This window comes from Artemia sp. Qi Xiang Cuo, chromosome 18 (assembly GCF_049724085.1).
Source record: "Artemia sp. Qi Xiang Cuo chromosome 18, ASM4972408v1, whole genome shotgun sequence".
NCBI lineage: Eukaryota > Metazoa > Arthropoda > Branchiopoda > Anostraca > Artemiidae > Artemia > Artemia sp. Qi Xiang Cuo.
In genome coordinates, this window is record NC_142811.1 from 834,928 (window position 1) to 860,945 (window position 26,018).

Below are 26,018 nucleotides of genomic sequence, written 5' to 3' on the forward strand. Positions count from 1 at the left end.
TTGTAAATTGAAGATGTGATTTGAGAAAGACTGATGAAAACATTAATGTTTGTGGTCAACATTGATCGCGCCGCCGACATCTTACCGGCGGCGCTCCGCCGACATCTTACCGGCGGCGCTCCGCCGACATCTTACCGGCGGCGCTCCGCCGGCGTCTTACCGGTGGCGCGGCGCGGCGTGCTGTTTTTTGCCCCGCCGCCACCGGTCTTCCCTCATCGGCGCGGCGCCGGGGTCTATCTACGTTAGTAGTAGGCTAACGGCAGCGTACATCGGCATAGCCAGATACGGCTTCGGGGCTGATCTGACTCTTAATTCATTGTATTTTATTCTTCTCTATAGGGAGACACGTGTACTACCATGTGCCCACAGGTGCTACCTAAAGATCCTTAAAAATGAAAATGTTTAGTTATTACCACATTTCCAAAGATCTTTCCCCTTCACCCACTATATTTTGGACACGGTTACGATCATAGAATTGGACAACTTTTTGTGTGAGGGAGGTAGGTATTCAGTATTAAAATGTGACACACTGGTTTGTAAGACTTTTTGATTTGTCATCTTTCACTTACTTTCACTATTTTGAAAGTTTAGATTATTAGATATTTTGAAAGTTTAGTTTAGAAAGTCATTAGATTATAAAATAGGGGGAGGGGATTTCAATTACAATATCAACACCTGGCCAAGCCCTACTAGGTCATTCTTAAGTTTTGCTAGAGTGGCGTTGCTTGGCGAGTGGAGTGCGTGACACAGCAGAAGGATTTTCTTTTTCCAAAAATTTTAATAAACCTCAAGAACGGCCTAGTAAAGCTTGGGAATGCATCGATGAATGCTAATTTATTCCGTTTACTGATGCAAAGACACTCACTGAAAGCTCTGTTGTCCCTTAAAAAATAATCTGTAAAACGAGTTTTCCCCCACATCGGGAAAATTTCCCCAAAATCGGGAGTTTTCCCCCGAAATTTTCCCCAAATCGGTGAATTTCACCCATTTTATCAGCTTTTTTTTTCAAGTAAATACAGAGCTCACAATGAGTGAGCTCGCATCAGTAGACAGAGGAAAAATTAGCTTTCATTCACCATGTTAATGGATTTCGAATGATTTTCTTTGCAGGGCTATCCCAATGCGATTCTGACTAAGCAAGGTTATGATGATCAAAAGGACCACATTCTAAGGAAACATACAAGGTGACTCGCAAAGTTTCCACTCTTTTTACTGGCTCTCGCAAAAGAACCAATCAGGTTTTAAAATAGCAGCGTTTGTCTCTCCAGAAATTGCGCTTTCTTGTCAGTTTAGATGTCATGAATTATCGCTCAGGATTAGTTAATCGCGTTTTAAAAGGTGGGGCTGTTTTCTATCCAAATAATAAGGGAAAATATGATTGGCTTGCAAAAACATTTCATAAAAATAAACCCTTAGGCAGGGCACTATCCAAGATTTTTTTTTGGGGGGGGTACAAAAGATTTTTTTCGGTGGGGCTACAAAAAAACTGAAAAACGCATCAAAAATTTGTTTATATTCATTTTTGTTACGTTTCTTACGATTCGGATAAACAATTTAGGGCAGGGGTTCAAACCCCCTCCCCCCTGAATACGGCCTTGCCATTAGGATTCATGCAAAGTTTTAACACGAAAGTTTAAGACTGTCACCACTCTTTTTCTCTTTACTGGGGCTTAGCCTGCAAAACTGCTTTATTTTGGAGTTACACCTCATCACTAGAAAACGGGAACGTGCAAATAGAATTTCGCAAGCTCCACGTTATTTGGTCTCAATATTTGAGAAGGTGCGGGGTAGGGATTACAAAAGAAACAATAAAAGCATAAACAAAATTATTTTATTTTAGGAACCATGGGAATATTTTTAACGTTTGCATCATTATGGGTGGCGATATCTGGAATGGCCATATCTACAAATGAAACAGAAATCCCTGAGCCTGAATGTTTTGGAGCAAAGCAAATAATTAACACAGGAGAGGTACTTATTCAACGTATAATTTCTATGTACTTATTTTTAAAATAGTAGGGCCAAGCGTGAAATCGAAAGCAAATACTATACATTACGTAAATAAAAAACATAGAAGGCAAAAGTATTTTGACTTTAAAGAAAAATGTAGACATACCATTTCTAATAAATTTGCTGTCAATAATACGACATCTCCAGGTCTATATTTAGTAAAAATTATATGTACTAAAACCAACAAAACAAGTAGATATCATTTTCACAAAACATTTTAGATATCATTAACATTTAGATATCATTTTTTTATTTCTGGTAGTTTTTTTTCTTTATATCTATAGTTGAATCTACCAATAAAGCTCAGTCTCTTTCAGTAACCCGTCACTTCTTTTTTGACAGAAAAAATTTATATACGACAAACGAGTCTATGATCTTCTCGGCTTTAGATCTTTTATTCCGTTTTGATAAGCTTAGTTTTTGAAAGATGCAAGTCTCTTTCATAACCTTTCATTCTGGGCAACAGAAGAGGTGAAGAGTTGAACTTGAGGGGTAAAGAGAAGGAGTTTTTTTCAGCCCCCGGTCTTATGCTTATAAAACATACCGCAAAAACTCTTTCTGTTTTTCAGTCATGTGATATACACAGCGATCCAAAGTATAAATATTAGACAGTATGGAAAATTTGGTTCAGAAATGGGACACATCACAGCACATGCAAAGGGAAATTTTCCTTTGCGTAAGTCGTAATAACTTCAGTTGCTACTTGGGGTTTTGTCACTGCGCACGCGCGAAGGCGGAGTTTCTTTCATGCAGGAGATAGGAGTTTTTCATTGGGATGCCAAATGGACACTTTTAGTGGCTTTTGGACACTTTTTCACTCTGAGGGACACCGGGACACTATTGGGTCAAAAAAGGCAGCTTTTTGAAAAAAAAGACACTTTTTGGACATTTTTCCAAATCAAAAACCAAATGTCTTTAGAGAGAGATTTATTCTAAACAAACAAACAATTTAACATAAGTTTAGCGGACCCCAAGAAGTAAAAACTTGTCCAAGGGGGTGGCAAAAATACACTAACAAAACAAAACAATAAAAAAAACGAAAAAAATAATAACCTATCTATATCACAGTCTCCAAACAGCACCACAAACCATAAACCTTAACATTTTCATTAAATTTGCTATCATATTCATAATCATCACCCCCAGGAGCCATAAAAATTTACCAATATCATTTAAAAAAAAAAAAAAAAAAAAAAAACTAAAATTCATACTTACTAAAAAGCATCCCTTTAATTACAATCTTAAACGAAGAAATATCACCTATATTTTTTATATTTTGATCAAGATGGTCCAACTTCTGATCCCCCTGTGAAGCAAAGAAAACATCGATCGGGCCGAAACTACCAGTGGAATATTAATCTCTGCAGATGACCTAGTATCATAATCATGGACAGAAGATCTCAGGTTAGCCAAGCTATCAAAACACGGGAGGTTTATACCCCTCTGAATCCTAAAAATGAATAGAGGTGTATACAACTCCCGTAATCCGGAAGCTGGCAGTATCTTTACACGCTCATATACGTTTCGTACCGAATCCCAGGGTTGTAGGCCATCTAACAGCCGAACAGCGTTGTTCTGTAGAACTCGTATTGGCCGAGCAATAGAAGGAAATGTTCCAAGCCAAACACTACTACAATACAATATATATGGATGGATAATGAAAAAATAAAGAAGGAGCATAACAAAAGGAGGAAAAAATGCTTAAGTTTTCTCATTATACCCAGGTTGCGAAACACAATTTTACAAACCTACTGTACATTGCGCTTGAATGATAAAACTTCATAAATATAAACCCCCAGGTACTTATAAGAACACGCCCGCTTTAAAGCTCCATACTGTGTTGCAATATCCTGAAACCATGGATAAAAATCTGGTGAACAGGAAAAAATAACAAAATTAGTCTTACCCAGATTAATCTTTAATGTATTTACCCTCAACCAGGAATATAACCTTTCAGTAGCATCTTTCATCGATATCTGAAGTAATTCTTCTGTTTTCGCGGTACTAACAGCAACTGTGTCATCAGCAAATAATGACACCGTCTCATTCCTGGGATTTTTGGCCATATCACTAACATTAAAACAACAACTTGGGATACAATTAGGTATATCATTAATATACAATAGAAAAAGAATCGGACCAAGAACTGACCCCTGCGGAACACCACTAGTCACTGGGCGGGCGCCTGATTGTATACAAGTCATCTCTACAAACTGGTACCGGTTACTAAGGAAACTCCGTATAAGGTCAAGAGATTTACCTCGGATCTCATAGACCTCGCATTTTTCCAGGAGTAGGCCATGGTCAACTGTATCAAAAGCCTTCTGTAGGTCTAGAAACACTGCACCAACCTTAAATCCTTCATCTAAAGCTATTTTAATTATAATAGTCAAAAATATAAATGCATCCTCTGTCTTCCTATCTTTTCTTAAACCTAACTGATTATTATTAAAAAATTTAAACTTCTCTAAAAAATAGGTCAACCGATTACTAAAACATTTTTCAATAAGACGAGAAATAACTGGCAAGACTGATATTGGGCAATAATTACCCAAATCATTTCTATCACCACCTTTATAAACCGGTGTCACTCTTGCTTTTTTTAAACAATCTGGAAACCTTCCTTGACGGAAGCAATCATTAATCAATGATGTCAAACCACCAGATATACAATGGACAATGCATTCTAGAATTTTTAGGCTCAATAGGTAACTCCTGGAGGAACTATTTCTCATACTATAGAAAATATCCCTTAACTCATCTAATGTAATCATCTTTAGATGTAGCGATACATTTGCAGAAGATGGTAGAGTGGATCCAAAGAGTGGGTCATCTGGAGACGAGGAAAACATCTCGGCTATTTGTAGGCCTACTGAACAATAATGATTTAAAAACTCATTACATATCCCAGTACCATCTGCAATTGTAACCTCATTAACAGTCACTTCAGTTGGTAGAATATTAGACCGCTGACCTATAACATTACGGATTATTTGCCAAGTTTTCAACGGGTTACCTTTGACATCCTTGAACTTCATACTAAAATATTTTTGTTTAGCCTCACGGAGGATATTATTCAAACAATTACGAAAAGCACGGTATCGCTCTTTATTCTCATCCGTCGGTCTTAAAGCTTGTGACTTAAACAGTCTATCTCTTACATTTATTTTTCGAAGAAGGTCATGCGTTATCCATGGCTTCCTCCCATTATGTTTTCGACCTTTCGAATTCTTCACTGCTCCCACTTCCTTAACCATTTCTAAAAGCTTACTATAAAAGAGCGAAAATTTAGTATTTACATCAGTCTCATTTCCAAACAGAGATACCCAATCAATATGAACCATATTATTTTTTAGTTTCAATAGGGCACTACGATCAAAAACTACAACTCTTTTACTCTGTTCAGGAGTTTCTCGCTTAGGGATAGATACCTCAAAATCTGCAAAAACACCAAAGTTTTATTTTCTTCTTTTTTTTTATAAATACGACTGCTTTTAGTTTGTACTTTACTTTTAAGCTTTGGTAACGTCTTGGGGATTTTTCTTAGATGTTTTTGCGACTTTCAAGAACACCATATCAACCGAATAGGAATAGAACCTTAAGTCTTAACCAATGTGGTATACTAGAACTATCGAATCCATCTTTTTCTTCTATCTTACGGTTGACGTTTGTCATCAAGCAGGGGCGGATCCAGGATTTTTTTTGGGGGGGGGGGGGTGAAATAGGTTGATCCGAAAAAAAAGGAGGGGGGGGCAAAATAGGTTGATCCGGTAAACTTGCATTAGGAGCAAGTTTAATTAACGCAAAATTGAATTAATTAAGTAAATTACACTATTTTAAACTACGCTAGGGGGGGGGGTGCTCCCCCCTTGCCCTCTGGATCCGCCACTGTCATCAAGTCGGTCAACTTCAAGGACCCACCTACTGCTGGTGGCAGTCACCAAGGCCGCTGAGAAGGCTGGAAAGAAGAAGTGAATGGCCATTCCCTGCTGGCGCGTTCCGCGTAAATCCCTGTGGCGTGTAGCCGTTTGCATATGGCTATTATTACACTGCTGTCATAGAAAGAAAGGAGTTTCGCCAAAAAGCTGTGTTGCGGCTCAATTTTATTTATAGCCGCTAGCCAATGTTTCTGTTTTTATATTCTATACTTTCAGCTGTGTTTTTTGTCAAACGCTGGTCGCCAGTTTCTATCGAGTATAACAAGCGAATATATTTCGATTGGCCTTGTCTTCTCATTTTTTTAGTTCTCGAAAATGTCATTTTTGCTCAGGGCTACTTCTAAATGTTCAGAAAACGGGAAGATAGAGGAGTTGTTAAACGACTTTAACCTCTTGACCAACCAGTAGGCTGAGTGGTTAAGGTGATTGACGTCTTTTGTTTAACTATAAAACCATGTAGGTCAAAATAGACATTTCGTTTTTACAGCCGTTCGGACCTTGTCGCACCCAAAGATCAACGACTCGCATATTTTTCGCATAACTTATGAAAATACCGAAGCGAAAATGAATCTCTATGATTGGTTCTTTCCTTTTCGACTAAGATAGGTAGTGGTATCGATATAAAATTTCGCTCTGTTGACATTCTCATGACGATTTTTTTTTCTGCCATCTCTTCAAATTGAACTAGCACTAAACTTAATTTATATGTACCGTTAATGTCAAAGCTGGAAATTCCTGCAGAACTCATGCAGGTAACAGACTGCTAGGTGGCAGAACTAAGAAGGACGAATTTCACAGGTTTTTTGGCATTTTTTTCACAGGTTTTGAAAGTTCACAGAGGCAACCCTGTATTTTGGCTAATTTTCTAGAGGGATGCTAAAAGTGTCCTTTTTCGACTGATTTGGACACTTTTGTCCCTAAAAGTTTTGGCAACCCTGGTTTTCCATACTGTATAATATTTATGCTGTGCATCGGTCATAAGATACAATCAAGAAACATTAGTATAAAAATAATAAAAATTAAAAAAAAAATAAAATAAAAACCATGCTATGCGATCTAAAAAAGCTGCCACTTGGGCTAAAATCTGGAGCATATTTAACTCAGTCAAGTCTGAAGTTCCTGTTTTGGTAACATGCAGCCCATTTACAAAGGATAGCAGATTAGATTAATATCATACAGAACAAATTAATCAGAATAAAACCTTACAACTACTTTGAACAGCTTGTCGCAGAGCAATGTCAGATGACACCAACAGAGTACAAACATTTCAGTCTTGTGGCTAGTCATGAGTCATCATAGTTTCAGAAGGAGCTGCAACCAAATAAAGACTAAACCACGGTCTTTAGCAACCATAAATCTAAACCTCAGTTTTAATTAAACTGTCTAGCGACAAATATTTACCACACAACACTGCTTTGGAGCAGAGACACAAATTGGGGGGATTGCCCTTAAGATGTTGAAAAAAATACTTTTTTTGTATTTTCATGGAAAGGAAAAAAAATTCCCCCATCTATGATAAATTTATGAAATAAAAAAAAAATCACAGTCATCCCCCTACATTTTCTTGAATTGGCACCCCTGTTTTCGAAATAATAATTTCATTCTGATTCGACTACTACTACTATTACTGCACATAAAAACTCATTTGAGCAACAAGTCACCTGAAGTCAGCAAATTTAATTGTGTTCCTCCTCCACCCCAGTCCATTCAAATCTTCAGTGTAGGCCAAGGACTAATAACTTCTTCTCAAGTCCACACAAAGGGCTTAAGCCGGCTTAGAACCGTGTAAAAAGAATGTGTCGGGATCCCCAGTTGAATGGGCACTTTGTGTAAGCCTGTCTTATTTTGATCACTGCATGATTTTCAACATATGGTGCTGCATTCCAATCAGCAAGAGCCACTTTCGTTTCTATTATTTCCATAGATGACGCATTTGAAAGTCGTTCAAGCTAATTGGTTGGCGCACTGGGTTGGGAATCTTTTGTCCAAGGGGCACGGGTTCGATTGCTGGCGTGGCCGGTTATTTGGTTTGGGACGGGGGTCAGGGGTGTGACTCCGTTATCTCGGCCAGATCTAAATAAGTACTTGGAGAAATCTGGGGAAGGTAAGAAGGAAGGGTGTGCGAAAGCCAAGGATGGCTAGCCCCAACCCCCTATTGCACTTGCTGGCTGAAGGGCCACGAAGCAGAAATCAGCGCACCCAGTTTGGATCTTAAGGGTCTAGTGCCGTCATACTTACTTATTTTTATAGATGATTTACCTCAAGGGCTACCACTCTTGTCCCAAAGGTTACCCCAGAGTTAAATCTGTTTAGTTGTTATTAGTTTTAGAATTAAAAGATGGAGCCACTGAAAGGAAAGGAGATAGGGTTTAAAAAAATACTGAAAGGAAGGGTTAACACTTCTCAAGCAATAAGATTTCTTGACAGTCGCTGTTATACCACGTTCTACACAGTTTCCGAGCATCCTTACATATATTTTACCTTTTGACATTAATGAAACGTTGTGATTGTTGGTTAATCAGTAAATTCTAAGGATCAGTAAGGTTTTTGATTTGTAACATGAAAATCTCACTTTAATGACAAAATCTTTAGAATGATAGTTGTGCCTAGTTCAGAAGCATAGAATTTTGAAAAAATCCGTAAAGAATCTTTGCTATTTTCAACTTGAAATTTTTCTCAAATTGTCCTTTATAATGATTGTTAGGAAAACCTTAGAAGCTTTTTATCACATGTTCCTTTAGTAAAAAACCTCCTAGGATATCTTACAAAACTTTTAAGTTAAAAACGGCGAAAAGTTCCTTAAGAGATCTTGTCAAAATCCTATGCGTCTTATTTTACCTTTAGGAGGAAAACACAAATGACTTAACACCAACTACTACTTCATCGCCACGTTCAATCTCTAAATTATATGCTAAAGAAATCGTACTATGACCTGTTGCTCATTTGTAATCAATCCTTGTGGTCGCATTAATTGATTGCAAGAAGTTGACCCTGAAGGCAGCATAATATCTCCTGCACGAATGTACATAGGCCATGCAATGAGGGATGAACATTTGCTAGATGTTTTCCAGAGAAATTGCTTACGGATTGTTCTGGGTACCCGGCTGACTGACCGTGTTTCAAAGAGTAGCCCTATGCTGTACGAAAAATGTGGCTCAATACTGCTTTCTAGGGTTATAATGAAAGAAACGTTGAGGTGGCTAGGGCACGTTACGTGGATGAAGGATGACAGATTGCCAAAGATTGTCCTTTTCGGCCAACCGCCTAGGACGAAATGGAATGCAGGTTGTCCTCGTCTGGGGTGGGAGGACGTCATAAAGGAAGATTTAAAGGAAATGGGAACTTCCTCGGGGGGTTTACAAAGGGAGACCTTGAATATATTGAGGTGGAGGAGGAACGTGCGTAGCTGCGTTGGCCTCAGGCGGCTTGGTGCTGCGATGAGTTGTTAGTAGTAGTAGTAGTAGTTATTATATTGCTCATTTTTCAGTTTCACTTTTATTTTCACTTGGTTTGGAAAAATTGGCTCCGACTTTGCCCCCCCCCAGTATTTTGATGACATTGCGCCACTGGTATTCAGAAATGAGAAAGGAGAGGGTTGATGGCAAGGGCGGATCCAGAATTTTTTTTCGGGGGGGGGGGTTACTATTTTTTGACTGAGTTTTCGACTAATTTTACTGATTTTTACCTAGGTTTTACTAATTTTCGACCTAATTTTGACTCTGTCAAAAGTTTCGGGGGGTCAAACCGGGTAACCCCCCCCCCCCCTGGATACGGCCTTGGTTGATGGTCAGAATATTATAATTTTTAGTCTAAATAATTATATTTCTGTGGATTTTATGGCTTTTTTTTTATCCTACACAGGAGATATTCTTCCTATCAAAATGGCGAATACCCTTTCCTTACTAACAGAGAGCTGGTATGAGTTTCAAATTGTACATAGTGAGTCTTTTTTAGGTAACATCTGCTGCTGAATTCTATGCTGGAGAAGTGGACTTCAGCATTGATCTTTTCAAGAAAGTCTATGCGGATAATGGTGGTATCAAAAGCAAAAAACCGCAAAATGTCTTCTTCTCGCCATTTAGCGTCCACTCAGCCCTGCTCCTAGCTTATTTTGGATCTGCCGGAGAAACTCAGAAGAATTTAGGAGAAGTCCTAAGACTAGGAGAAACGGACAAGGTAATATATGTGTTAAAAAAAAAGTGTAGGGATCGTCGACACCGACATCTTGTTGTTTCTTAACATTAGTTCTTGGAGGATTTAACACTTTGTTGTAGATTAACACTTCGAGGTAGTTTTAAGAAGATTGGGGGCGGGCATTTACCAAGGATTCTCATTCATTTTTATCTCTAAAAAGGGAGGGGGGGGAAAATAAAATGCCTACAAAAATTAGTGAATTTTATGATAAACTAAAAAAATAAGGAAGTAAAGCGTTGCAACGGTCGGTGCATAGTGCTGTTTTTTACGAGAGGGGGCTGCAGTAGGTACCTTTACCCTAGCCCAGAGACCCCAGCCTAAACTTGATCAGATAATTGTGTTCCATATTCCCACTAACTGCTAATCAACGAAATTTTGTTTAACATATGTAGAAATAAGTAATTTCTGTAGCCTTACCCATTCAGACACGGACATGCTTGACCTTTTTAATTAACTAATAAAAAAAACTTTTGCACAAAATAAGTTTTTCGAAAAAAAGTAAAGCACTCCAAAATTAAACCAAAAATGAACAAAAATAGAATCACACAATCCACAAAGCACACAACTACTGAAAGTTCATATCAATAAATAAATGAAACCCAAAACAAGCAGAAATTAAAATAAGTCAGACTCAAAACGAGCAGAAATTAATCAGAGTTGGGTTCTCAACCCTATTCTTTCTAAAAGCCAGAGTATAATATGTACTTTACTGAAAAAAATTCAAATGAATTTACTGAAAACAATGTGCATTGTCGATTTAATATACCTAAGCTGATATATATTCCTTGAAATCTTCATTAATTTTTGATTTCTTAACGTTATTAAATAAAAAAAACTAGTTTTTTAATCTGAAAGTAAGGTGCGACATCAAAACATAAAACGAACAGAAGTTATTCCGCATCTGAAAGGGGTTGTCCCTTCCTCAACGCCTCACTCTTTACGCTAAAGTTTTCTATTTTTTAAAAATAGAGTTGTGATAAAGAGTCAAACTTTGGCGTAAACAGCAAGGCGGTGAGGAGGGGCCAGCCCCTTTCATATACGGAATAATTTCTGTTCGTTTTAAGCTTTAATGTCGCTCCTTACTTTCAGTTTAAAAAACTTGTTTTTTTTATTTAATTTCTGATCGTTTTTTGTTAATGCAGCTTTTATTTGCATAAAAATTTTACTTTTCTTTTGCTAAATGGATGTCTTTACAAATTAACTTTCGTAACTAACTTTTATATTCGTATATTTTTCTTCTGGCAAAAAATACAAAGTTGCAAATTTTTGCACATATGAGCTTGAACCCTATTTAGTAGGGTTTTCTGATACGCTGAATCTGACGGTGTGATTTTCATTAAAATTCTTTCACTTGTAGGGGATGTTTCCCCCTCACATACGTTATAATTTCTGTTCGTTTTAAGTTCTAATATTCCTTCTTACATTTCAGTTGAAAAAACTTGTTTTTTTATTTAATTTCTGATCGTTTTTTAAATAATGCTTGGAAATCCGGCGCCCCCTTCATAGAAATGCCCCTTACCCCAAAGAAACATCCTATTGAATGTGTTGGGGGAAATGGTGGGCGTGAGAGGGGGATTAGCTGCCCTCCATTCACTTTTAACTATTAAAAAGGGAACTAGCCCTTTCAGTTTCCAATCAAATGAGCCCTTTTTTAAGTTTCTACGACAAAACTTTCTATAAGAACCATATATGCCCCCAGGGTTGTGAGGGTTGTGAGGGGGCGGGGGGGTTGTCATCCTCAAAGACCTAATTTTTAAAACGTTCAACTACGTTAAAAAAAATGAAAATCTAATAACTTTGATTGAATGGGTTTGGGGAAGTGGTGGGCAGGAGAGGGGGGTTAATTGTTCTTCAATCACTTTCGACTGATAAAAGGAGCACTAGCCCTATCAATTTCGAATCGAATTCTTTTTGAATTTTATACGACAACGCTTTCTGTAAAAAATCCTCAATGCCCCCAGGGCATAACTTACAATCCTTGCCCTGAGGGTTGTGGGAGAGTATCCGCCTCAAAAACATAATTTCTATGTGGAAATCAACTACGCTGAACAAGCTGGCTATCTCAAAATTTTTATTGGATGTGTCTGAGGAAAAGGTGGGCGTGGAAGAGGTGTTAGTTGCCTTCCAATCCCTTTCGACTATTAAAAAGGGCACAAGCCACTCCAATTTCCAATCGAATGAGTCCTTTTCGAAGTTTCTACGACAACTCCTTCGATACAAAGTCTCCTGGTATAAAATAAAAAAATAAATAAATAATACATTGTGCCAACATCGTTCTTTACTTAGGCAGTGCTGCTGCGCTGCCTATGATAAAACAATATCTGCGGCATGGGGTGATGTTGTTCCTTCTGGAGATTAAATAAAATAAACAAGTTTTTTTTTACTGAAAGTAAGGAACGACGTTAAAACTTAAAACGAACAGAAATTATTCCTTATATTAAAGGGGTGTCCCCTCCTCAACGCCTCACTCTATGCTAAAGGTTTTTATTGTTTAAAAAAATAGAGTTGTGAGAAAGTCAAACTTTAGCGTAAAGAGCGAGGCGTTGAGGAGGGGACAGCCCCTTTCATATCAGGAATAATTTCTGTTCGTTTTAACGTCATTCCTTACTTTCAGTTAAAAAAAACTTATTTTTTTTATTTAAATTTTGAACGTTTTTGAATAAATGCAGGTTTTGATCTTGGCTCACTGTACATGAATAATTAAAACAAAATTTGCATATTATTTTACTTTTATTTGGTTAAATGGCTTTCTCGAAACTTGTTTAATCTTATTTACGAACGTTTTTATTAGTAATAAATATACGCAACTTACGAATTAACTTACGTAACAAACTTCTATATTCGTATATTTTTAATAGGTATATTAGGGGGTTCGCCCCCTAGTCAATACCTTTCTCTTTACGCTAAAGTTCGAATTTTGTTCCAATTCTTTAATAATGACCGCTTAATCACAAAGGCCGTTAATTAGAATAAATAGCTCTTATGAAAGTAGTAAAAAATATTTGGCTTAAAGAGCGAGGTATTGACTAGGGGGTGAGCTCAATCATATATGTAACATTTTCTGTTCGTTTAAAGTTTTGATGTTGCTGCTGTTGCAGTTGAAAAACTTGTTTTTTTATATTTAATTTCTGATCTTTTTTTAAATAATGCTGGGAAGTCCTGCGTCCCCTTCATAGCAATGTCTTTTCCCCCATGAAAACTTCCTTCATGGAAAGATCCTCCCACATAACCCCCGACTCACCCTCATCGTGTGACTTTGGAAAAAAATTAGTGTGGGAGGGGGCCTAGTAACCTTCCATTTTTTTGGTCACTTAAAAAGGGCACTAGAACTTTTAATTTCCATTCCAATGACCCCTTCCATGACATTCTGGGAGCCTTGAGTTGACACGGTCATCCCTGGAAAAAAAACAAATAAACACGCACCCGTGATCTTTCTTCTGGCAAAAAAATGCAAAATTCCACATTTTTGTAGATAGAAGCTTGAAAGCTCTTCATTTGGGTTCTTTGATACGCTGAATATGATGGTGTGATTTTCATTAAGGTTCTGTAGCGTTTAGTGGGTCTTTCCCCCTTTTTTCAAAAATCAGCCAAATTTTCTAAGGCGCTTAACTTTTGATGGGTAGGACTAAACTTGCTGAAACTTATATATTTGAAATCAACATCAAAATCTGATTCTTTTGACGTATCTATTTGTACTAAAATACTGTTTTCTAGAGTTTCGATTACCATTGAGCCGGGTCGCTCCTTACTTACAGTTCGTTACCACGAACTGTTTGATGGGCGCAAGCATAGTTGATCTCTTAAAAATTAGAAGCGAAACTAAGATGCAGTGTTCCTTGCTAATATTTTAAACCACACTTGCGCACAAATACAGTGGTGGAACTCGATTTGGGTGTCCTCTTTGCTGCTCCTCTTTGCTGCTCCTCTTTGCTGCTCCTCTTTGCTGCTCCTCTTTGCTGCTCCTCTTTGCTGCTCCTCTTTGCTGCTCCTCTTTGCTGCCTTCTAGTATGCTCAAAATTTAAACAACATCATAACAACGCTAAAATATGTTTTTATTGTCGAAAAAATTGGTCAAGCGGAATCTAAGAAATAAAATATCATGCTGACAATTAATAACATCATATTTTTTGCGTCGTATTTATTTGAAAACACAATAAAATATAGATGCAGGCGTAACAACGGTAAAGTACATTTATTGTTGCTGAAAATAAAAATTGTTTACTAATTACTTAGCATGGAATTGTCATGCGGGTTACGATAATGTCATCATTTTGTTTTGCTATTAGGATAATTTACCGCTATTCTAATGGCTGCTCAAGAGTGTTACTTTCATTTGTTCGTTCAAGTAGAACATAATTAGGTCGCATAGCGGCAAACACCATTTTCAGTTTGTTGTTTTACAAATTTCTAGGTTTGAGATACCGAGAAATAGTCATTTTCCTTTTATTTTTAACAACGCTAAGGGAAAATTTAGTGAAAACCAGAGCTAGTAGGGAAAGGAAAAATCACCACCGCCATCTAGTTCTTGGCGATTTTAAAACTACGGGATACTTGTCTTGGGGTACTTGAAAATGTAGAGAAGGGTAAAAAACAGGAGAATTATATCCCTTGTATTTCCAACATCTTGCATTAAAGACAAATAAACTGTTTAGCCTACCAGGGTTTTCTCAAGCTCCACCTCAAGCTGCATTGAACGGTGTGGGTGTAACTGAACCCCCGTGTAGCTGAACCCCAAGAAACTGAACCCCTGTAACTGAACCCCCGTGTAACTGAACCACCGTGTAACTGAACCACCGTGTAACTGAACACCCGTATAACCGACCCACCGTGCAATTGAACCCCCGTGCAACTGAACCACCGTATAACCGAACCCCCGTGCAACTGAACCCCTGTGCAACTGAACCCCCTTGCAACTGAACCCTCGTGCTACTGAACACTCATGCACCTGAACCCCATTTAACTGAACCCTTGTGCAACTCAACCCCTGTGTAACTGAACCCCCGTGCAACTGAACCACTGTATAACCGAACCCCCGTGCAACTGAACCCCCTTGCAACTGAACCCTCGTGCTACTGAACCCTCATGCAACTGAACCCCCTTTAACTGAACCCTTGTGCAAATCAACCCCGGTGCAACTCAACCCCCGTGCAACTCAACCCCATTTAACTCAACCCCCGTGTAACTCAACCCCCATGTAACTGAACCCCCATGCAACTGAAACCCCATGCAACTGAACCCCTGTATAACCGACCCCCGTGCAACTTAACCCCCGTGCAACTTAGCCCCCGTGCAACTGAACCCTCGTGCTACTGAACCCTCATGTAACTGAACCCCATTTAACTGAACCCTCGTGCAACTGAACCCCCGTCAAACTCCATCCCATCTAATTGACCCCCCGTGTACCTGAACCACCATGTAACTGTAACTGTGTGTAAACAAGTAACCATGTAACTGTGTGTTAACAGAACACAACTGATAAGCGAAAAGTGATGAAATTGAGGGGCAATATCGAACTCTCAACTACCATTCTTGGGAGACATCTGACAGTTTATAAGTGACCTTGGAATTCCTGTGTTGTTTTAAAGTTACTTTTCTGTGAATAGGCAGCGTGGTGGCAGAGTGCACCTGGCGACGATAAATCACATCTGTCCAGTTTTTGTCAGGAAAAAATTACTCAGTGATAATTTATTGCTCCCGCTAGCATTATGCGCTTCTAGGTCTGGGCCGAGGGACCTAGTGGTAAATCATACCCCCCCCCCCCACAGTCCGTGAGGCGAGGCCCGTATGAAATTTGCCAATTGTTTATGTATAGTATTTGCTATTGGAAAGTATACTCACATTTTTGGGGGGAGGGGGATTTCGATTTTCATTAAGAGAATCTTCTTTTGGGGAGTTTTCCAGGGTACGAGTTTTCAAGGGGAAACTTTACACTGTGGGGATTTGATAGGATTCCTATACGAAATTCTTTTTAATTGTTTTACATTCTATTTGCCGACTCAATTTTGCCTGTAGAGATGTTCCGGGGGAATTATCCGGGGCTATTTACTGCTTGTTTTGATTTCCAAGATAAAATTCCAGGGAAAGGGGCAATTCCAGAGTGACTGAGAAACTGGTTAAAAATTAAAATGTTTTTCAATTGAAAGTGTTCCAAGGAGAATTTTTCAGGGTGAATCGTCCGCAAGAAATTTTACGGGAGAGGGGATTTTCAGCGAGGATGGAACTACCTAGAGGGAATTTGACCCCTTATCCATATATAAGGGGTTGGCCCCTCCTCAATACTTTGCTCTTTACGCTAAAGTCTGGCTATTGGTCCCATTTTTTTTAAAGGATGGCTACTAAAAGACAGAGGCCGTTTAATTAGAGCAAGAAGCTTTTTTAGAAGCGTTAACAGCTTTAGTGAAAAGAGCAAGGTATTGAGGAGTGGGCATCCCTTCATATACGGAATAATTTCTGTTTGTTTTGAGTTTCAAACTCCTTGATTTCAGTTAAATTTTTTTTATTTAATTACTAAAAAATTGGAGTGAAAACAGTAGCTTAATACTTTTGTTTCATTTGATATTTTGTTGAGAAATATTACCTTCATGTTTTATCATTTGAGCTTTCTTAAGCACGATTTATTACCTAAACTATAGGTCAGCATTTTTCTATTCTAACTTACAGCGTCATATAACCAGATAGTTCATATTTCAGAATTACATCATGCATTTTTTAAAGATACATGATCCTGTCACGATTGCTAATATTTTATTTATATTAAAATGTGAGCTTTACTTTTTTTTTAAATAGAAAACTAACCCTCATCTTTTAATAAGGATTGCAACATATTTAAGAATTGAATTAAATGGCTAATATATTTTTTTGTTTTAATAACCAAAATAAGACTAAAAAGAAAATGGAATAGCGCATCCGTAGACAGGGGTCTAGGGGTTTCCATCACCGCAGACCCAGAAAGAGCATCCGTTTTTTATTGCGTTCTGTTATTATTCTGTTTAATTTACCATATGTGTTTTAGCAACATTTTATTATGAATGTTTTTACTATTAAAACTAATTTAAATAATAGTTACCATTCCTGAAATGACTTTTTTTTTCTCATTTGCCAGCTTTCTTGAAAACGTGTGTTTTTCGTTAATACGGGTCGAGGTTCGTCAGACCACGACGGTAGACCATGTGGTTCGTGGTTGCAGCTATTACTGCAACCACGATTAAACTATATTGCATTTTGATTATTTGGAATATTTGGAAATTATTTGGAATATTTGGAATTATTTGGAAATAACCAACGGTCGCTTCTTACGGGACGTATTGGATTCTCTCCTCTGCTCTTTTTCTTAAGACTAAAAAGAAAATAAAACTACAGGCCTAGCCAGAGTGCTTAAGGGTTTGCAGTTATTACAGGGGCTAGGAGTTATTACTACCGTTAGACCCGAAAAACAATATATATATATATATATATATATATATATATATATATATATATATATATATATATATATATATATATATATATATATATATATATATATATATATATATATATATTATATACTTGGAGTTGCCCCGGTACTAGGCACGCAGCAGGCTTCTATATATAGATTCCCACTGTCGCTTATAAGAGGCAACGCTGTGGCGTTGCCTCTAGTAAAGGCCATACGGCTCCAATGTTCTATTTTTTTCCTAAAGGCACTTCATATGGAAGGGGTCGTGTTAGAAACTTCAAAGGGGGCTCATTCGATTGGAAATCGAGAGTTCTAGTGCCCTTTTTAATAGTCGAAAATGATTGGAGGGCAACTAGCCCCCCGCCCACGCCCGTCACTCCCCCGAACCCATCCAATCAAAATTTTAAGATAGCCATTTTGTTCAGCGTAGTTGATTTCCAGATAGAAAATATATTTTTGAGGAGGACACTCCCCCACCACCCTCAGGGCAAGGGTTTTAAGTTATGCCCTGGGGGCATTTTTTTCTAGAATGCGTTGTCGTAGAAACTTCAAAAAAGGCTCATTCGATTGGAAATTCAAAGGGCTAGTGCCCTTTTTAATAGTCGAGAGTGATTGGAGGGCAACTAGCCCCCCCCCCCATGCCCATCATTTCCCCAAACACATCCAATCAAAATTTTGAGATAGCCATTTTGTTTAGCGTTGATTCCAGATAGAAAATATGTCTTTGAGGAGGATACTTCCCCACAATCCTCATGGCAAGGGTTTTAAGTTATGCCCTTGGGGCATATAAGGTTTCTATAGAAGGCGTTGTCGTACAAACTTCAAAAAAGGTTCATTCAATTGGAAATTCAATAGGATAGTGCCCTTTTTATTTTTCTAAAGTGATTGGTGCGCAGATTCCCGCCCCCCCCCCACGCCTATCATTCCCCCAAACACATCCAATCAAAATTTTGAGATATCCATTTGGTTCGGCGTAGTTGATTTCCAGATAAAAATATATTTTTGAGGAGGACACTCCCCCACAACCCTTAGAGGAAGGGTTTTAAATTATGCCCTGGGGGTATATTAGGTTTTTATAGAAGTCGTTGTCATAGAAACTTTAAAAAAGGCTCGATTGATTTGAAATTCAAAGTGATAGTGCCCTTTTTAATTGTCGAACGGCTTTAGAGGGGAACTAGCCTCCCCCCTCCCACGCCCCTTATTCTCCCAAACATCTCCAATCAAAGATTTGTGATATCCATTTTGTTCAGCGTTGCTGATTTTCAGATAGAAAATATGTTTTTGAGGAGGACACTCCCCCACAACCCTAAAGGCAAGGGTTTCAAATTATACCCTGGGGGCATATAAGGTTTTTATAGAAGGCAGTGTCGTAGAAACTTCAAAAAAGGCTCATTCGATTGGAAATTCAAAGGGCTAGTGCCATTTTAATAGTCTAAAGTGATTTGAGGGCAACTGACCCCCCTCTCATGCCACAATTTCCCCAAACACATCCAATCAAAATTTTGAGACAGCCATTTTATTAAACGTAGTTTTAATTCTGGAAATTAAGTCTTAGAGGATGACAACTCTCCCAGAGCCCTCAGGGCAAAGGTTTTAATTTAAGGATTTTCCGAATCCCTCCCGTTATTTCTTATGGAAGGGATACTCGTATAAATTATAAAGAGGGGTTATTTGATTGGAAATTAAAAGTTTTTGTTCACTTTTTAAGAGTCAAAAGGGATCAGAGGGCAACTAGCCCCCCCCTCCTCCATGCCCTAAATGCATCAGATAAAAATTGTGAGATAGACATTTTCTTAAAATAGTTCAAAGTTCAGATAACAAAAAACTCCTTTGTCGACACAGCCCATCAGGGCCCGGGGGTAGGCGTTGTAAGTTATGCCCTGGGGGCATATAAACAATCATTAAATAAGCAATCAATGCAAAAAACATACAATAGATATTAATATAAATTAATAAATAAATTTAGTGCTGGTATTAATGTAAATTAATAAATAAATTTCTGCTGGGTGGAATTTAACGCAGCAGGAAAAGAAAATGTTCTTTGAGGGGGGAGGACTTTCCCAGGGGGGGGTTTTCCAAATGTGAATTATTGAGGGAGGGGACGACTAAACCCATTCGATAATGTTCTAAATTTTATATCTGAAAGTAACGGGAATAAAGAGTCAACGGAAATGTCAGAGATAGCACTTCAGGTTCCTTTAGACGATTTTGTTCGTGTCTTTTGAAAAAAGACATTTTCAAAAGACAGATTATTTTCATTTGTATTACTTTCTCTGTGGCTGCTCAATTATGCATGTGACGGGGGAGACTTCCCCCCACCACTGTCTACACTAAGGTTTCAGTTTTCATCTCAAGGCTTAAAATGGACGCAATGCGATAAAAGGATAACTCAAAATAACATATATAGAATAATGTATGCACAAAACACGGAACAATTAATCAAAATTGCATATTATGAGTTGAGACTCACCCAAATGATGGCCCAGGGGACTCACCATTCCACAATCTATGAAATCAATCCTGCAATAACTGAAAATATTAAGTATTTTTGAGCATTTTAACGTCTTCCATAACTCAAACGGTCCAACATTCTACAGCCCAATGAGTCTGTCTAATCTCCTAAATCGGGAATGAAGGACATAAGTGAAGTTCCGCGCCGTATTGGATGAGTCTCCAATCTCACCCCCCCCCCCTCTCCTACTGTCTACGCTAAAGTTTTCTTCTTTATGCTAAGTGCGCCGCCCCACACCTCAAAGACAAATCAAGTTTGAATCGAATAAAATTAACTACAAACAAGAGTTTGGGTATCGCCTCACTGCAGAAGCCTAAAACCTACTGTGTCGTTGGCGCTTTACTGAAAACGAATTATACTACAAATATTTTCTTTTGTACTTAATATTTAAAATAAATATGAGCTTTCAGAATTAACATCATTATACATCAAATATTCAGTTTAATTTATTAGTTCTTTCCAAGATTGGTCAAGACCAATATAGTTTCACTACAAACAAAATTTGGATACTGCCCTCTTCTTTTACTGTAAAAACCTAAAGCCTTCTGTGTCATTGGCACTTCACTGAAAACGAATTACTCGTATATTACAAATTTATTCTTTTCCAGTTCTTACTGCATTGAAAATTAACATAAAAGTTACAGTGAAAAAAAAAATCTTGAACTGACGGATCTTTCAACAGTTAATATCAATATATCTGCAAAGTACCCCAGTCTTCAAAATGGTTTGAAAAAAGTAATTGGAAGAAAGCTGGTGTTCCTCTTTATGCGTTTACACTAACAAGGCTTCTGTCTGCTATACGAGTTCCCTATCATCTGCTTCAGAGCCCTATACAAGGGAATCGCAAAAAGGACCTGGATTGCTATTATAATCAAATAATTAAATGTTTAAAAGATGCCGAGGCAGTTGCAGTGCCGCTGCAACGTGTTAGACGTGGTACGCAAAAACCTATTTGGTCTTTAGATCCTAATTTAAAAACTTTGAAAAATACAGCTAAGTTTTGGTTAAAAGTTTGGAATGAATGTAATAGACCGCCCTGTGGTATTGTTTCTGACCTTAAGCGTAAGACCCACAGGGAATATAAAAAATATCTTAAGTCTATGCGTTATCGTGGTATGGATTTTCCAGTGTCAAAGAGAGAATGGCGAAAAGTTATTAATTCTGAGTCGATTAGAAGTGATGTACCAAATAGTGATTGTCTTCCTGCATCTATTTGGCATGACCATTACTCGGCTATTTTTTCTAATGTTAATTACCGTGTGCATTCTTTGTATTCTCATTCTCTTTCTGCTATTTTTAGTACCCCTCTATCTCATTATCTCTGTGTTCCCATTTCTCTTTCATCTGTAATTGAAGAAATTCAAAAACTTAAATCAGATAATGTTGATAATGATGGTACATCTAGATTTCACCTTTTATTAGAAGGCTCCCCTCTTATTGACCATAGACGCATACTACTCAAGATGTGTTTTTGTACGTCTAGTTTACCGAAGAGTTTTTGTGTGGTACTGTCTCTTTAATTTTCAAGAAGGGAAATTCCCCTTTAATTTGCTCTTTTTACCGACCTATTACTGTCTCTTGCACCTTTAGTAAAGTTCTTGAGCATGTTTTAATACCTTTTGTGACTAATAACATGCTTGAGAGAGATAACCAGTTTGGATTTAAGCCCGGAGTAGGTTGTCAACACGCACATCGTGTATTATCTTCTTTGCTCCTTGAAAATTCTTCTAAGGGAAGGAGTATATATCTTTGTACTTTAGATCTATTAAAAGCTTTTGATAGTGTATGTCATAGTCAGCTTTTTTCTGCTCTTCGTGGTTGCGGTGTCAATCTATCGGTTATTTTGCTTCTTCGGTACTGGTACTCTAATTCTTTTCTTCGGCTGAAATCTGTGTCTGCATCTATTATTAAATTGAAAAGAGGTTTAAGGCAAGGTGGAGTTTTATCTCCGACCCTTTTTAATTTGTGTATTTCAGGAGTTCTGGCACCTATCTCAGATTTCGGCTACCTATCTCTCCGGTTTTTCTGATGTTTCCTACCTGGCTTACGCTGATGATCTGCTTCTTATAAGCCGTACTAAAACTGGTTTATCTAACATGGTTTCTCGTGTTGCTACTTTTTTTTCAAACATAGGCCTTTCTCTTAATATAGATAAATGTAAATTTCTTTCTTTTAATAAAATTTCTAGTACTTCCCTTCGCTGTAGTGGCTTTACTATCCCTCTCGTAGATTCTCTTCGATGGCTCGGTATTTCTATTACCAAAAGTCTTCCGAGCTTGCGCCAGCGCACAGTCTCATATATTAATATGAAAATTAAATTAGTATATGCTAAGATTGTTGCCAATAGAGGTAAATATAATAAACTCGCGTTAGCCAAGCTCTACTCAACTTTTTGTGACCATTCAATTCTTTTTGCTTCTGGAATTTTTCTCCTTCTGAAGAAAACTGAGTTAAAAAGAATCCGGATTAATTATTTTAGATTTTGTAAATTTTTGTTGTTTCTTCCACCTTGGACCAAAAACCGGGTAATTATTAATAAATTTCTTGTTCCTAATATTACTGAAAAACTGGAAGCACTACACAGAAAACTTTCAAATACTGCTTGTATCTGTTTTTCTCCGCATTATCACCTTATCAGGTTTTTTCAGTCGTAAGTTATTTTTCTTTTATTTGTTTAGTTGTTTTCTCTGTTTGGTCATTCTACAATTTAGATTTGTAAAGAGTGAGTAAAAATCCAATAATGATAATATTAATGCCTGCTTATTAGATTCTTCATGTTGTCAGTTTTTTTTTCTCTTTTCCTCTTTTCCCCCTCCTTTCACGTTATTTTTTTTGCTCTCGTTTCTTTTAAATTATTATGTGTTACACTGTAATTTGGTAATTTTTGATTTATATATTGTCTTGTGTCGCATTTTTTTGTGTTTTTCCTCGTGATACTCCACGTATTGTACCTCTGTATAGTGTGGGTTAAAAATAAATAATAACAATAATAATATATCTAATATTCAATTTGATTTTGTTTATACTTTCCAAGACTGTTCAAGACTCATATTCAGTAAGGCGCCAATGACGCAGTAGTTTTTAGGCTTGTGCAGTGAGGCGATACCCAAACTCTTGTTTGTAGTTATTTTTATTCGATTCAAACTTGATTTGAATATTCAATTTAAGTTTTACTCGTTTTAAGATTTATTTATTTATTTACATTAATATATATTGTATGTTTTTTGTATTGATTTTTTATTTAATTTCTGTTCGTTTTAAGTTTCATTTACACTTTGATGGCAAAATATTTGTTTGTTTTTTTCGTTTTAAGCTTGATTTTCTTATTCAATCTAAGCATTACTCGGTTTAAGATCTATTTATTCATTTATATTATTACTTGTTGTATGTTTTTTGCTATTATTGTTTACTTGATTTCTGTTCGTTTTGGGTTTCCTTTATTCTTTAATAGGAATTTCTGGTCGTTTTGAGTTTGAATTTTAACAGGTGTTTGTATCGCCTGATCTTAAATTTAAAACGGCCTTTACTTTTCTTTGAAAAACTTATTTTTCGGAAAGTTTTTTTTACCTTAATTATGACCTTAAATTAGAAGTGGTGCCAATGTAAACTTATATTTTGTTTTATTAGACCTTTATTTTTTGCCTCGACTTGTCTTTTGTCATTATGAAAGACAAATTGTCGAACCTTTGTTTCTTTCAGTTTTTCAGGTGGTGGGACAAAAATTTATTTTTCTTCCAACGATTTATCTAGTCCAGGTTTTTGTTTTTCAAAGGTATGGAAGGCATTGATGATCACCTTTGTGTCTTTTAATTGTTCAGATGGTGTGAAAAATACTTCTTCTGTTGCCTTGGCTTGTCTTTTGCCCTTATAAAAGGTGTATCGCAGAACCTTTTGTTCCTTATAATTGTTCAAGTGGTGGACAAAACCTTCCTTTTCTTCCAACGATTTATCCAGTCCATATTTTTGATTTTCAAAGGTATGGTAGGTATTGATGACCTTATCCATGTCAAAATACAAAACCCAATCATCATCGCTATCATTTTCAATTTGTTTGGTTCGTTACACCTCGGTTTATCTTTCGTCATTATGAAATACATATCGTGGAACCTTTCTTTTTTTAAACAAAGGCATGGGGCACAAAGTAGGCTTCTCTATATAGATTCTCATTGTCGCTTGTATTCTAAAAGCAGACAATTTGAGCCGTTTCTTGATGTCGTGATGTCCTAATGGACCTTAAATTAGAAGTCGTGCCTTTGTAAAATTACATTTTTTTTTATTGGACCTTTAACTTTTGCCTCAACTTGTCTTTTGTCATTATGGAAGACATATTGCCAAAACTTTGTTTCTTTCAATTGTTCAGGTGGTGGGACAAAAACTTGTTTTTCTTCCAACGATTTATCTAGTCCTAGTTTTTGATTTTAAAAGTTATGGAAGGTATTGACGACCATCTTTGTTTCTTCTAATTGTTCAGATGGCGGGACAAAAACTTCTTCGTTTGCCATGGCTTGTCTTTTGTCTTTATTAAATAAAAAAAACGTTCAAAAATTAAATAAAAAAACAAGTTTTTTTAACTGAAAGTAAGGAACTACTTTAAAACTTAAAACGAACAGAAATTATTCCGTATATGAAAGGAGCTGTTTCCTCATCAACGCCTCGCTCTTTACGCTAAAGTTTATTATTGTTTAAAAAAAATTAGAGTTGTGAGAAATTCAAACTTTAGCGTAAAGAGCGCGGCGTTGACGAGGGGACAGCCCATTTCATATACGGAATAATTTCTGTTCGTTTTAAGTTTTAAAATCGTTCCTTACTTTCAGTTAAAAAAACTTGTTTTTTTATTTAATTTTTGAACGTTTTTCAATTAATGCAGGTTTTGATTTTGGCTCACCGTACATGAATAATTAAAACAAAATTTGCATATTAACTTTACCTTTATTTGGTTAAATGGCTTTCTCGAAACTTGTTTAATTTTATTTACGAACGTTTTTATTAGTAATAAATATACGTAACTTACGAATTAACTTACGTAACGAACTTCTACATTCATATATTTTTAATAAGTATATTAGAGGGCTCGCCCCCTAGTCAATATCTCACTAAAGTCAATATTAAGCTAAATTTCGAATTTTGTTCGAATTCTTTAAAAATGACCCTTAATCACAAAGGCTGTTATTTAGAATAAATAGCTCTTATGAAAGTACTAAAAAATCTTTGGCTTAAAGATTGACGTATTGACTAGAGGGTGAACCCAATCATACACGTAATATTTTCTGTTCGTTTTAAGTTTTGAGGTTACTCCTTATTTTCAGTTGGAAAACTCGTTTTTTTATTTATTTAATTTCTGATCTTTTTTTTAAATAATGCTGGGAAATCCAGCGCCCCCGTCATAGTCATGCCCCTTCCCCCATGAAAACTTCCTTCATGGAAAGATCTTCCCAAATAACCCCTGACCCACCCACCCCCTACTAGCAGAAAAAATCCCCTAGGAGTTTAGGGGGTCTTTCCCCCTTTTTTCGAAAATCAGCCAAATTTTCTAAGGCGCGTTACTTTTGATGGGTAGGACTAAACTTGCTGAAACTTATATATTTGAAATCAACATTAAAATCTGATTCTTTTGATGTATCTATTTGTATCAAAATACCGTTTTCTAGAGGTTTGGTTACCATTGAGCCGGGCCGCTCCTTACTTACAGTTCGTTACCACGAACTGTTTGATGAAAGACATATCGCCGAACCTTTGTTTCTTTTAATTGTTTAGATGATAGGACAAAACTTCGATGTCATCCAACGATTTATCCAGTCTATATTTTTGGTTTTCAAAGGTATGGTAGGTATTGATGACATTATCCATGTCAAAATCCAAAACCAAATCATCATCGCTATCATTTTCAATTTGTTTTCTTCCTTACACCTCGATTTATCTTTCGAAC

General features: G+C 36.9%; 1 protein-coding gene across 4 annotated transcripts in view; it reads left to right on the forward strand.

Annotated features, from left to right (window-relative positions):
- LOC148941104 (serine protease inhibitor 88Ea-like) overlaps positions 1-26,018 on the forward strand; it is a 51,258-nt gene that overhangs the window by 16,607 nt on the left and 8,633 nt on the right. For all 4 annotated transcript variants that reach the window (XM_089103997.1, XM_089103994.1, XM_089103996.1 and 1 more), the window contains exons 2-3: positions 1,841-1,971; positions 9,903-10,124. In XM_089103997.1, the coding sequence (XP_088960123.1) occupies positions 1,846-1,971; positions 9,903-10,124 (348 nt within the window). In that variant the 5' untranslated portion in view covers positions 1,841-1,845. The remainder of the gene's footprint in view (positions 1-1,840; positions 1,972-9,902; positions 10,125-26,018) is intronic.